The 14460-nt window shown below is 57.3% G+C and overlaps 1 protein-coding gene across 1 annotated transcript; it reads left to right on the forward strand.

The window, feature by feature from the left end:
* Positions 1-1102: 1102 nt before the first annotated feature.
* Positions 1103-10951, forward strand: NPTX1 (neuronal pentraxin 1). The gene is made up of 5 exons (XM_028167410.2): positions 1103-1670; positions 1961-2168; positions 4300-4544; positions 5769-5948; positions 6737-10951. The coding sequence occupies exons 1-5, from the start codon at positions 1227-1229 to the stop codon at positions 6956-6958; spliced, it is 1299 nt and encodes a 432-aa protein (XP_028023211.2). The 5' UTR covers positions 1103-1226; the 3' UTR covers positions 6959-10951.
* Positions 10952-14460: the final 3509 nt, after the last annotated feature.

The following is a 14460-nucleotide window of genomic DNA, read 5'->3' on the forward strand; positions in this document are numbered from 1 at the left end:
TGAGTGGGGTGACTATGAGTAACCTACCATCGTGTGGAGCTTCGCAGGTGCGACGCCCCCTCCCAAAGTCCGGGACCCCTCCCCAGCAGCAGAGAAGTGGGCAGAGCTGGGGTGCATGGGGTCCAGAAAGCCCAACACACACGCGGACACACACAGACATGGACACACGAACGCACCGCAACTCGCACAGGGACACACACGTGCCCTCACATCTCCGCGATGGGAAGGCGCTCGGAGAGCGCGAAAGGGTCCGCCTGTAGGGTCTCCTCGGAAGCGTGGCACCTCCCCCGGGGCTGGAGGGACCGTCCAGCTCTGGCGGCGCCGTCTGCCCGGAATCGGGCCCGCTCGGCTGGCAGGAAAGGCTTAATCCGCAAGGGACGCCTCCGAAAGTGCCCGCCTGCCCCGCCGGCACGAGGTGGGGGCTGTCAATCCCAGGAGACGTTGCCAGTCCCCAAAGCTCGGAGCTGGGGGGTGGGGGAGGGCACAGGAGAGCCAAGAACGAGGGCGTGGGAAGCCCCCAGACCTGGGGTGTATAGCATCTTTTTAACCCCATACGGACATCTAAGAAACTTGGAGCGGTCCCGCGACCCCCTCTCGGGACTTAGCGACGTAGCGAGGCTCTGCTCCCGGCGCTCCCCACCCGGCACGCAGGTGTGGACGACTTGAGTCCTTGGGGACTGGGTCCGGGCCCCGCGAGTGTTCAGTGCAGCCGAGCGGGTTGAGCCGAATTCTGTCTCCCGGGTCCTCCGTGGCCTCCCACACGCCCCGAGCCCCGTCGGAGATTTGGGGACACCACGCAGGTGGCCCATCCAGGAGTCCGAGGCCGCGGCCCGGCCCACCCTCCTCCCCCCACCCCACCCCCTCCGTTCTCGGCTGGGGTCGGGGACGGGCCGGTAGGGGGTGGTGCGAAGGCCGCGGCGGCGCCGGGGGTTGGGGGAAGTTTCCCCCACTGCGCACCCCTGCGACCCCAGCCGAGCAGCGGGCCCGGGCCGCAGACAATTAAAGCGGGATTCCTCCCCCGCTGACGTCGGCAGCGCGAGGCCCCTCCCGCGGTGGCATAAAAGGCGCGGGCTCCGCAGCGCAGGCGGCAGTGGGGGCCGGACAGCGCGGCCGTGCGGACTGCGCGGTGGAGCAGTGAGCAGCGCGGCGCCCAGAGCGCTGGCCGCCCGCGGAGCTCCAGCCGAGCCGAGCCGGGCCCGGAGCGCCGGGTCCCAGAGCCCGCAGCCATGCTGGCCGGCCGCGCCGCGCGCACCTGTGCGCTGCTCGCCCTCTGCCTCCTGGGCAGCGGGGCCCAGGATTTTGGGCCGACGCGCTTCATCTGCACCTCGGTGCCGGTGGACGCCGACATGTGCGCCGCGTCCGTGGCCGCCGGCGGCGCCGAGGAGCTCCGGAGCAACGTGCTGCAGCTCCGCGAGACCGTGCTGCAGCAGAAGGAGACCATCCTGAGCCAGAAGGAGACCATCCGCGAGCTGACCACCAAGCTGGGCCGCTGCGAGAGCCAGAGCACGCTGGACGCGAGCGCCGGCGAGGCGCGGACGGGCGGCGGCCGCAAGCAGCCCGGCTCAGGCAAGAACACCATGGGCGACCTGTCTCGGACGCCGGCCGCCGAGACGCTCAGCCAACTCGGGCAAACTTTGCAGTCGCTCAAAACCCGCCTGGAGAACCTCGAGGTCCGCGCGCGCCGCTGTTTCCCCTCTGGCTCGCGCGCCCCTCTGCCCTCCCCCAACTCCATTCCCGACCCGGCCCGACACCCCCAACCCCGGCCTCAGCCGGGTGCCGATGCCTGGCTGGGCCCTTCCCAAGCGTACGGGGCCCCGTGGACGGCCACTCGCCCGAGCTCCCCACCAGGCTGCCCCCGCAGTCGCCCTGAGGGGACCGCGCCACCGGCCTCCCGGCACGGCCCCTGCTCCACGCGTAACGATATGGTTTCCCCCCCACCCCCGCCCTTGCACCCTCGCAGCAGTACAGCCGGCTCAATTCCTCCAGCCAGACCAACAGCCTCAAGGATCTGCTGCAGAGCAAGATCGATGACCTGGAGAGGCAGGTGCTGTCTCGGGTGAACACTCTGGAGGAGGGCAAGGGGGGCCCCAGAAATGACACCGAGGAAAGAGTCAAGATCGAGAGTGCCCTGACTTCCCTGCACCAGCGGATCAGCGAGCTCGAGAAAGGTAATGGTCATGGGGGGCTGGGGGTTCATGCATCCTGTCTCAGCTCCCTGGACCAGTGGGACCCTGCCTCTGGTCCTGGCTTCCTGCATAGCTCAGGTTGGGAGTGTAAAAGCCCTGAGCTCCTCCACCCCTCCAGCCCCATCCCTGCCCCAGGTTCTCCAGTTGGTGTTCCTGGCGGGACTGGGGTGCCCTGGGCTTGGGACATCTCAGGAAGCAGAGTGAGGAAGGGATTGCCTGGGGTTCCCTCCCCCCTCCCCCGCCACACTCACACACTTGCACACTCACAGGATTTTTCCAAGTCTGATTTGTTTAATCTTCAGCAACTTTGCACTATAGCTTTGGCTGGCTCAAGTCCTCCCTGGCTAAGAAAACCTGGCTCTAGCCAGTCCCCATCCACAGCAGAGAGCAGCGCATGGGCTGGGTCTGGGTCCTCTTGGTCCATGGCACATTTGGGCCCTGAGCAGGTTTCCTCCCAGCTCCTTGGTACCCCTGGCATCCTCTGGGGATTTCCGGGTCCTCCCCTCCGCCCTGAGCACACCCCTGAGGTTTTCTCTTCTGAGTGACCCAAGCCCAGGCATCTTGCGTGCAGCCCCGCGGTTCCCGAGTCGCCAACTACAGCCAGCCCCAATCTCGCCCCAGGCCCACGGATGAGCTCGGGAGGCTCAGCCTTGAAGTCGCAGAAATCAAACAAGGTTGTAAAAGTGGGGGAGGGGGTGAGACTCGGGGCTCGAAGCAGGGCCACGTGACCCTTCTCGGACTGCAAAGTGTGCTGGATGGATTTAAACAGTGCCATCTTAAGGCACGTTATGTAACTGAAAAACAGATCGGGGAAGGGAGCAGAGGGGGAGAAAGGGGAGATTGGGGAAATGAAGAACACCCCCTGGAGAGACCAGGGACCAGATGTGCTCCAAGGGCAGGGGGCTGCCAGCCTGAGATGGAAGGGGAACACTGAGGGCCAGCCCCGCTCTATTCCCTGACACCTGGCTTAGAGGAAGGGGGTGGGGTTGCTGGCCCAGTAGGATGCCTTCTAGAAATAATTCTTGGCCTGGAGGGCCGATTTAGTGCTGGGCTCCCTGGCAGCACCCAGTGTACACCCTGGAGCTGGTGGGTGTGTGTTCCTGGCTCTGGGCCTGGTGCCCATGCCCACTGCTGGATTGGCATGTTTTGCCTGGACTCAGTCACACCATGCCCAGGGCCACAGCCACAGTGTGTGTGTGGGTTGGGAGAGGGCAGAAAAGCATTCCCTGGAGAGATTGCCGGCAGGCCGGGAGCTGGTGGCTGTGTATAAAGGGAGGGTATGGGACCAGGAGCCTGATTTTTCAGGAAACGCACAAGAAGCTCGCCCTGAGAATGATTGGCATCATCCTCAAAGCAGTCACCTTAGGGGAATGTGGCTTTAGGGCTACCTCCCGGCTCCCTGCTGTCCTGCCCTCTCTGCAGGGGGCCAGACAGAGTTGCTAGAAGAGCCTTGGGAGGTACAACTCTCCCTCCTGTGGGATGGATGGGATTCTGGAAACAGCCTGAGTCCTCGGGGCAAATCGGCTGGGTCAGATGAGTGACCAGGGGCTGCAGTGTGTCCTGGCCTCAAGGGAAGTGTGATGGGCACCGGGGGCCTGGTTCTGAGCACCGTCAGCAGTCAGCATCCTGGAATCAGGTTGGGCTCCTGGAGGGGCTGCTCTGAGGGGAGTTAGCCTCTTTACTGGCCAGGAGGAGACCTCCTTCCTCTGTGGTGACACCTTCGAGCGTTGCTTTACAGGGTGTGCACTGACCCACTCCCTACCCACGCCCACTGCCCAGCCCAGGTGCAGATGCTCAGAGCCCAGCGTGTGCGGGCGGCTCCCCACACCCCCATCCCAGCCTCTCCACAGGGGTCACCGTGTGGGAGCCACCTTATGGGAGCCAGACCGGGAGCAGAGACCTTGGGTCAGCTCTTTTGTCCTGGCCCTGTGCCCTGGGGCAAAGTACTTGACCTCTCCGAGCCTCCTCCTCAGCATCTACAGAACAGAGGGGAGTCTGCTGTGTCTGCATCACCAAGCCTGGCTGGGGGCAGGGGCATTGGCAAGCCTGCTTCAGTCAGGGACAGGCGCTTCGTCAAGGTGCAGGTGTCTGGACTGTGTCCCGTCCTCCCCAGGTCAGAAGGACAACCGCCCTGGAGACAAGTTCCAGCTCACATTCCCCCTGCGGACCAACTACATGTATGCCAAGGTGAAGAAGAGCCTGCCAGAGATGTACGCCTTCACGGTGTGCATGTGGCTCAAGTCCAGCGCGGCGCCAGGGGTGGGCACGCCCTTCTCCTATGCCGTGCCCGGCCAGGCCAATGAGCTGGTCCTCATTGAGTGGGGCAACAACCCCATGGAGATCCTCATCAACGACAAGGTAGAGTCCCCACCCCTCTGGACTTGCAGGGCAGCAGGGCGAGGCCCCCAGGGCCCCAGTCTGTGCCAGCTGCTGGGACAGGTCTGGGTAGCATGAGATATACAGCCTCAGATGCTACTGTGGCCCCAAGAGGAGAGCCTGCCAGGCAGGGCTGAGGGAGGTGCAGGGTGAGGACTGGGAGGAGTGGGGAGGGGTGCCCTTGCCATGCTCCACGAGCAGGAATCCCAGACAGAGGCCTCCGGGCTGGGGTGGAGGAGGGTGATCCAGGGGGACAGTCCATCTGACAGAATCCTCCTCCCCCAGCTGGCCTTGGAGCTGACTTTGCTCCCTCATATTTGGGAGGCCACAGATGCTGGGGGGGTGGTAAAGATGCTCCTAGAGAGTCCAAATCAATCCTGCTTAGCCCCCTACCCCTGGGAGGAGGCCAGATCTGGGTGAGTCCTTGGGAGAGGGCAACCTTTCCCTCCAGGGGACCCGTCTCCATCCTGGCCCTCTGTTAGCTGTGGGAATAGCTGCCAACTCTCAAACTCACTCATCTCTATGCCAGCTTTGGTAGTAAATGTCTAAAACCTGGGCTGGGAATTAGATTCCAAGCCCTTGCTCTTGAGGCCTTGCCTAGAAAGGGCTGTGCCTTTCTGGGGCCCCATTTCCCCCAAGTTAAAAGGGTGTGAGGGTTCTTTCGTTGGCTGAAGCAGCCTCCCTGCCTGAAATGGTAAGAGCGTGAGTGAAATTTCAGGTGAGAGGCTGGTCTGAGCGTTAAAAGGCACGGTGCCATCTCCCCTGGCATCTTTCAGAGTCTCTGCGAAAAGGCTGGGCGGGTTGTAGACCCAGAGATCTGGCAATTAGAGATGGAGTGTTGGAAGAGAGGAGCGGCTCAGAAAGCAGCAGTGAACTCAGCCCCCAGGGGTGGCCCTCCTCCATCAGAGGGCCTGTTTCGTAGACTAGCCAAGAGGGAGGAGGGTGAGTAGGAGTGAGGAGATTGCATATGCAGATCGATCTTAGGAGCCCCCTTGACAAATCTTCCCATTTCCTTTGTGATTTTGTGCTCCATCAATGGATGGGCCTGACAGTCCAGAGGGGCAGGTGCTGCAAGAACTCAGTAACGGCTCTTGATATTTATTGTAAATGCATATGAATATCGGTTGAACTACTAACTAGTGATGATAATTGATTCTGATTGTACCCCTGTTCCCATAATGTCCTGTATGTTGTTCTCCTTCCCAGGTGGCTAAGCTGCCCTTTGTAATCAATGATGGCAAGTGGCACCACATCTGCATCACCTGGACCACCCGGGACGGGGTCTGGGAAGCCTACCAGGATGGCACCCAAGGAGGCAACGGCGAGAACTTGGCGCCCTATCACCCCATCAAGCCACAGGGCGTGCTGGTGCTGGGCCAGGAGCAGGTACAGGCCATGGGGGCAGGGAAAGAGGGAGGCAGCTGCAGGGGGAGGAGCCCCAGAACCAGAGACTAGGCAGGAGAAAGAAGAATGAGGGTGTTGGGAGAGAGGGCAGAGAGGCAGCAGGGAGCAAAGTGGGAGGGAGCTGGAGAAGGAAGTGGTTTCCCCTGAGAAGTAGCTGAGGGAAGCAAGTGATGCAGCAGTTTGGGCAAAGTCCCTGCTCTGAGTGGGCACTTTCAGGAAAGGCAAGCAGGAGTGGGCTCTGGTCTCAAGGCTCTCCACAACTTTCTCAACAACTGCAGCAATGCTCTTTGGCACAGGAAGACCAAATGTGCATTTAGTGATGCATAATTTATTTCCTGGAAGTGGTTTGTCTCCCATTGGGCACCCAGGAGGGAAAGGCAGGCAGGAGAGCCCCAGGGCTTCCATTCTCATTGGGCAGGTATTGCTGTCAAAGAGTGACATCTGAGTTTCTTGACTAGAGGCAGGGAGTGTAGGGGAGGCCCCCCAGGCGCTGCTCCCACAGTTGTTCATGGACCTGGCTGACACCCTCCCTCACTGGGCACCTCTCAGGTGCCCCCAGGAGAAGCTCTGCATCCAGGGCAGAGGAGGCCAGCATCACTCCTTTTCCTGAGCTCCCCACAGGGGAGGGACTGATGGATAGCTGAAGACCAGACACAGGGAGACAAATGGACCAGAGGTAGACGTGAGAGCCTTTTCCCCTAGGGATGCCCTCCTGATAGGCCCCCACTGCAATGACCCCCTCCACCCTCATCCTCTGCTTTTCTCCGAAGGACACGCTGGGTGGCGGGTTTGATGCCACCCAAGCGTTCGTGGGCGAGCTGGCCCATTTCAACATCTGGGACCGCAAGCTGACCCCGGGGGAGGTGTACAACCTGGCCACCTGCAGCACCAAGGCCCTTTCCGGCAACGTCATTGCCTGGGCTGAGTCCCACATCGAGATCTACGGCGGAGCCACCAAGTGGACATTTGAAGCCTGTCGCCAGATCAACTGAGGCCCAGGGCCAGGCTGAGCCTCCTGGTCCCCAGGTCCCCAGCCCCCTCCCGTTTCCCCCCTGCTTGTGCGGAGATGATCCGTCATCTCTTCTTCTCTCCCTTTCCCCCAGGAATGACTCAAGGCCATCGCCCTCGCACATGCGCACACGCACACAGCCTGGTTTCGTCCTCATGCACGTGAAGCAGGCCCGGCTCCCATCTGTCCCCGAGGTGTCCCCACTTCTCTCTAGGAGCCCGCACTGTTTCTCAGGCATGCCCCGTTCACCAGTAAAGCCGGCAGCTGCAACATTTTGAAAAATGCACACGTAAGTGAGAGGACCTGTGTGTGAGTGTGTGTGTGTGTGTGTGTGTGTGTCTACAAGGGTCTGTCTCTCTGGGGAGGCCTTCTCTTTTAAAATGAGGTATTTCATTTCTTCTTTCTCTGTGGCTTTGGGAAATCTCATGACTGGTCTAATATCTGCATTGCCAACTTTGGTGTCTGCCCGCGTGTCTTGGGGCTGGTGCATCTTCTTCTGCAATGCATTCGTCTTTGTTTGTAAACGTTTTTCAGAGCGACATATCTCTATATTGATAAAATAAATATCTTTTAGCAGTTTGTTAAAGGCCGGGGGCCTCTGCATGGAGAATTTGTATTTTGTCATAGAAGGAATTCTCTCTGAAGGGTTGAAGGCAGACAGAGTCCTGTGATGGCACCACAGGCTGGGCGGGGGCAGAGGAGGTGGGACCAGCCTCAGGATCCGGGCAGTCCCTCCCCCAACCCCCAGTGCCTGGCCAGCATCCTGCTGTTGGCATCTGAGGGCAGCACTGGGCCTGGGAGGCCAGCCCGCATACCCAGCTCGGCCAGCTCTGGCCCAGGATACCGTCTGTGGCCCTCAGCCTTCCCACCTCCTCAGACTCCCCTTCAGCTGCCAGCTAGTGCCCCCAAGAGAGGAACATCCCATCCACAGCCCACGAAGCCAGGACCCCTGGTCTCCTCCCCTTGGCCTCTGGCAGTGGCAGACCAGAGGCTTCAGTGGGTCAGCTTGAGAGCAGACCTTTCAGACCAGGAAACCCGCACTCTGATTAAGACCCAGCCACACAGGGCCACTGAAACTTGAACCCAGCCAGTCGATGGGCCAGGTCCGTGGTAACTCTGACAGCCATATTCTTCACCGGGGCCAAGGCAAGCCCTCCAAGGGGGCAGGGCCTCCGGAGACCTCTCCTGGGGAGCCATGCATGGCTAGGCCGGGGCCTGAAATCCACTCCCCCATCTTACAGAGCGCAAGTCCTGATGTAGCCCCCAACCTGTCACCAGCTGGTGACACTGAGACCCAACCAGTGTCAGAAGCTTTGACATTTCTTTCCCTCCATGAAAAACTAGCATGTGCACCTCCTTCTAGTCCTTCCAAGGCGGGGAGAAAAGTGTGTGTGTGTGTGTGTGTGTGTGTGTGTTGAATGAGAGCGAGAAGAAGAGGACTCAGACGGATCACACCCAGGGGAGGGTGAGCTCCCTGCTTTGTTGCACCATCTGGGGGTCGCACACCCCAAGGGCAACCTGGACTCTGTCACCAGGAGTCTAATTAGCAAAAGGCTGGCAAGTCTTTCTAGAAATTTTACTGCACTGCCTGGCTCATCTACAGCTGCAGACATTTCTTCAGGAGAAGCAGGTGTTTCTGTCTTCTGTTCCTTCCAGGGCACCTGTCTCCTTAAACGCAGGTCCGTGTTGTGTCGGAAACTTAGTGCATCTGTGTGTGTCTGTGTTGGTGTCTCTGTGTTGGTGTTCGCGTGGGTGTCTGCACGGTACCCAGTCGCCGTTCTGCAATGCATCACTCTAGTGCCGAGGGTGAGGTCCAGGCGCCAGGCTGCGTGTTGTGGTTCAACAGTGGCTTTTTCTGAGACCGCTGTGCTTTGTCAGAGCCCATCGGGCTGTGGCACCTGTGGATCTGCAGGGATCTTCTCTGTTTGCATGTTCCTTGGGGTGGCATGTCCCTTGCTTCCTCAGTCTGGTGTGTGTTCCCCTGCCTGCATGAACTTCTCTGGTTCTGTGTTGTGTGCCCAGTGCCACCCATTGTTCTGTGACCATCCATGTAGCTACTGAAAATGGCTGGGTAAGCAAGCCAAGGGCGTCGGAGGAGGTCAAGGGAGAGATCGATTCCCTCTCCCCCTCCCCACTCCCCAAACACACCAAGAAGTATTTTTAATGTGTAGGTTGAGAACAAGCCTAACAATGACTGTGGTTGGGAGAGAGTGAGAGCTTAGTATCCCCCTCTAGACCAGATCGGTCCCACCCCTCACTTCAGCCATCTCAGAGCTGTAGGCAAGGCCCAGAGTGTGCTAGGTGCTCTCCCATCAGCACCTCCCACCAGCCCCTGCCGATCTATGGATCTACCAGACCCCGACCACCTCCTGTCCCAGTGGGCGCGGTGGGAGCTGTCCTTTCAGGACCACAAGCCATCCTCTGCCCTAAGTAGAGAGGGGCAGAGCACACCCCAGATGCTTACGCCTGTGTCCCTTCAGCCTCCCGACCTGTTCACCCTCCTCGCCCCTCCCCTGACGCACCCACGGTGCCAGGGATGGAAGCTGATGTTTAACTCCCTCCGCCCTCCCCAGCTGGAGCCTGTGCCAAGCCCCGGACTCCCTTACTGTGGTAACACTTGGCACTTTGCCAGCCCCGAGGAAGGCAGATGACACAGCCACATATCTAATCCACATAGTTTCCATCTACCCCTTAATCTGATTGATGTTCCCTCTTGCACTGAATAATACATGCCTATCTCAGGTAAGCGATTTTATAAAATAAGAAGATAAAAAAGCACTGTCGAGACAGTGTTTGCTTTCGCCGAGCTGGTGTCCTACAGCTCCCTGGGTGTCCGAGGTGGGAGAGCTGCTGACAGAGGCTCTCCGGGCCCTCGGGGGATTAGAGCCCACTTGAATCGTAAGCCTTTCTTGCTTTTGATAACAGTATTATTTCTCTTACTCTAGAAGAAAAAGTTTATTACCAAACAAGAGTATTTTTATGAAAGAAAAGGACAAACCTATAAATTAACTCAACCTATATTTCCCTTGAAAATACTTTCAGGCTCCGCCAAAAACGTAGAACTGAAAGCATGTTATTTTGGAAGAAAGAGATACATTTTGTATGCTTTCTGTTCCTTTTGTAGATTCACAGTTTTATTTTCTAAGACTGCAAAGATCACTTTGTCACCAGCCCTGGGACCTGAGACCAAGGGGGTGTCTTGTGGGGAGTGAAGGGGAGGGAAGAGGCTGGCATGAAGGTCACAGTCATTCCAATGAGCTCCAAAGAGGGGCCACCTGTTCTCAAAGATGTGTCGGGGATGGGATGTACACTGGCCATTTATGGTGGCCCCTCTGTCTCGGAGCTGACTTGTTAAGTGGAATGAGTTGAAGACTTGATGGTCAGTTCCAACCCTGATAGAAGAAACTAGGGTTCTGAATTGTAAACATTAAGAGGATAGTATCCTTTGTAATCTTACGGCAACCAAAATGTGGCTTAAAGCAGTCATGGTTTCATCTCTTAAAACACAGTGTGTAAATCTATTCAACTAATGACGGGAAATATATCACTTCCATGCACAGTGGACTTAAGTGCCATTTGTTGAAGGGGAACAAGTCATTGAGGAGAAAAAAAGCCCAATACTTAAAGTCCCAATTTTGTCTTATTTGCCAAAAAAAAAAAAAAAAATCAACGACAACAACAAAGTAAACCCCCTATGGTTGATATTGTTATATTGTATATACTGTATAATAGGAAACAGAATTGATGTATCTTACTTTTTCATTATTTGCTAACCAAAGCTGTACATTTTTCATATGATCCGCAGCCTTTTGGGTATCTAATGGGTCAAAACCATGGGACCTGCCACCTCCCATAAGCAGTTCTGGAAATGCACTATTTCTACTGGTATTCTTGCTTTTTTCTTTTTCTTCATTTTCTTGCTGAAATGACATGAATTGTTAAGTTTATTTTTACACAGTAAAGAGTGAAGAAAGACTGTGGTCTCCTTGGAATGTCTCTTCTTTTCTCAAGCTTGCAAATGTCACCTCAACCTGCTGGATAACCACAGGGGTCCTCCCAGGGGATGCATGCCTGCCCATTGCCCTGTGCCGCTCGAAAATCCCGCAGCCATCTGGTGACACTGGACATCAGAGGTGGGGAGGGGGCCTGCCCAATAGCCGATACCAAGGCAAAGAGAGGTGAAGTGATTTCCCAATGTGTGGAGGCCACACTGGGGCTTGGGGTGCAGAGTAACTGCCCATTCCTCACCTCGCCTGCAGCCCTGCTCCTTACTGAGTGAATGCACTGCCCACAGCACACCTGGGCACAGGTCCCAGGTGGCCTGGGCTTGTCCTTCCCAAACAGCCCTGCTCTGCTCTCCTTTGCCATATCCCTGCTGACCCATCCTTGGCCAACACCTGGTTACCTCTCCTCTTTTGGGGTTCCCAGGCTGCTTTCCTGCTCTCAAGCAAGACAGCATCTCTAGATTCACATAACAAGAAGATGGGTGACGCGGGAGCCCTGGGCACTGAGAAAAACTTACTTCCTTGGCCCCTGGTGGACCAAGCTAGACTCTGGATGAACAAAGAGCTTTGGAACTGTTCCCTTCCAGGGGACAAAATTAATGACCAGGGGCCAAAGTAGCCTGCCTGGTTGGTGGGTCTCCCCCATGCCCCAACACACATGCCCACACGCACACTGGGTTAGCAGAGGGGACCTGGCCAGGACTCAGGACCTGGAGTTTGGTGGGGTGTAACTGAGCCGTCCATTGCCTGGGGTGGTACAGAGGGAGGGGATTTGGCCTCAGAGCAGGTGGCCACTCGCCCTATTGCCCCTTCAGGAGGAGTCCCAGTTGGGAGAGAGAAGCCCCTGCCAGGCTGAAGACCCTGGACCTGTTTTCTCCAGAGTTGCCCTTGGCGGGTGGTATCCACCTCCAGACACGTGTGGCCAGGCCAAGGGTTGTACCCAATCCCAGCAGCTCCATCCAACACACCACCTCTTTGCCTCCCACTCAAGCCAAGTGCATAGTTATGCCTATAATAACATCACTCTTACATTTCTAATTTCTATGGAAGTGCTCATTCAAAAACTTGGGTATTTTAACTATCATTAGAAACAAGTTACTTTCCCCACCTCTCACACCTGATATTGGTACATCAGTGACTGACTTTAGGGGCCATGGAGCTGAGAACAGCAGCTCGCAGGGAGGCAGTCAGGCCTTGCTGCTGAGCTCGCTTGCGTGGGAGCCTGGGGCAGAGGGACACAGGCTCGGGACTTCAAAGCTGGAGAGTGTCTCCAAAGCCATTGACTCCAACGGCCCACCAGGTGCACGAAAATGTTCTCAGCTTGCACACTTCTAGTGATGAGGAACTCACTATTCATAGAGAGTCTGCCCCATTTTCAGACAGCTCCAGCTGGGAGTTTTCTTTTTTTTCTTTTCTACCTTTTCTATTTCTTTTCTGTAGTGTCCAGTTCCTTATACTGAGCTGCAGCTTCCACCCACCTGTCTGCACACAGGGAGACAGCCCCCATGTCCCCTGGGTCTCAGCCTTCATGTCTCTCCTGCACCACCTGGCTGACCTGCTCTAGGGTCACACCCCTCCCACCCCGGAAGCCCCCCAGGGGGCAGCATAGGAGTGTAGACCAACCCCTGGAGGGTCCAGGGAATGTGTCACCCCACCCCCATCCTTGCTCCAGGAAGCTGGGGCTTGTGCATCAGCTGTGGGCCCCCAGGGTAGGAGCAGCGCAATTCAAGGAGTCCCGACCTGCTCCATCTCCTTGTCTGGTCCCCATGAGGCTCCCAGCGAGCGGACCTGTCCGCAGCAGCCCCCTCTCTGCAGACCTCCAAGGAGCACAAAGCCGCCTGGGCTCTGAGAAGTTAACTACTCACTGGAACGGGGAAATAGGAAAGAATAAAAGTGGTGGCTGTGGGGAAGTTACAAAGGTTCTGGAACTCTTTGAAAGGCCTGTGGTTCTGAGCTCAGGGCTTGGCTTCTTTGTAGGAACCAGATGCCCTTCGGAAGAGGCTGGAACGCTCAGCCCAGCCAACGAGGGGCCCTCCCTGGGATGGAGTCAGCCAGCACTGCTGCCTTGACCTTAGCAGAACTGCCTCCCCCGTCCCCGACTAGGAGATTCTTTCCCATTCACAGCCGGTGGTGCCCACCTGGGCTCAGGCCCATCGGCTAGCTTTGCCAGGGGCCCAGACCCTCACAAGTCTCCACAGTCCACCTCTGGAGGTGCCCCGGCAGTGCTGCCACCCTCCAGGGGCCATTGGCATCCGCACTGTGCATCGTGCTCTGTGCTTAACTCATTCCTACGCTTCATCTCACGTCATCCCAATGGCCACCCTGATGATAACACTGATTTTGCAGATGAGGAGCTGGTGGGGAGGCCAGGTGACCCGCTGAGCTCATGAGTGGCAGGGCGGGCGATCAGACTGCAAAGCCCCTGTCTTTCCACACTAGCTATCAGGTTCCGAGTTCATCTGCAGGGGTCAGCACCTGGCAGGCCACCCCTTCACAGAGGACCTAGTCCCAATCTGAGCCCGTGAATCTCTGGCCAGACCTGCTCTTCCCTCGCACTTTGCTGCTCTGTCATCCTTGACCCCTCAGGTTCTCACGCACCCACGTGTGATGCACGTGGTAAGTCCCTGTGGCCTTGGGTTCCCAAGATGCCCCTCCCCAAGGGAGCAGAGCCTCCCTCCTCTCCTGACATTCAAATCAATTGTTTCTAACAGTCTGATCCTTAAAAATTGAAAATCCTTTCATTTCTTGGTTTCCCCATGAAGCACACTTGCATTTCCTGAGACTCACGTGGTCACTCAAGGAAGTGGACAGTGGTCTTCAGGGCCATGGTTTCCCCCAGCATAGGAAGACAGGGTGGGACCAGCTGGTCTCTGCAGTCCCTTTGGGCTCTCCCTGGAGCCTAGGAGGCAACCTCACCAGTCCGTGGGGACCAGCAGGGCCCTCTGTGCAGGACGCCTGACCTACCTGCTGCAAGACCCTTGCTCACACAGGACCCCTCTGCCCCCTGCCCCACCAGCAGTCCAGCAGCCATGGGATCTGCCCTCACCAGACTTCTCCTCAATGTTAACTGTCCTCTCAGGGTCCCTGTTCAGGCTACATGAGTTCATATTTCTGATCATTGTTGGTGGACCTGGGTCACATTTTCTCCCCAGAATCTCTTAGCTACCATATAAATCAGGGTGCATGTAGGTACTTGGGGTGGGGTCCACAGGCCCTGAGCCCACTGTCATGACCTGGACTCATCAGTCTCCATTTGGGGACAGGGGCAGAGAAGGATATTAAGGAAATGAAGAACCACAACTGACCCTTTAGAAAAACATACACACAGGAGATCAGCCAAGATGGCGGAATAGAAGGACCCTGAGCTCACCTCCTCTCACAAGCACATCAAAATCACAACTATTTGCAGAACAACCATCAGTGAAAAAGACCTACCAGAAAAGATCTTCTACAACTAAAGACATAAAGAAGGAACCACAAC

This window comes from Balaenoptera acutorostrata, chromosome 20 (assembly GCF_949987535.1).
Source record: "Balaenoptera acutorostrata chromosome 20, mBalAcu1.1, whole genome shotgun sequence".
Lineage (NCBI taxonomy): Eukaryota > Metazoa > Chordata > Mammalia > Artiodactyla > Balaenopteridae > Balaenoptera > Balaenoptera acutorostrata.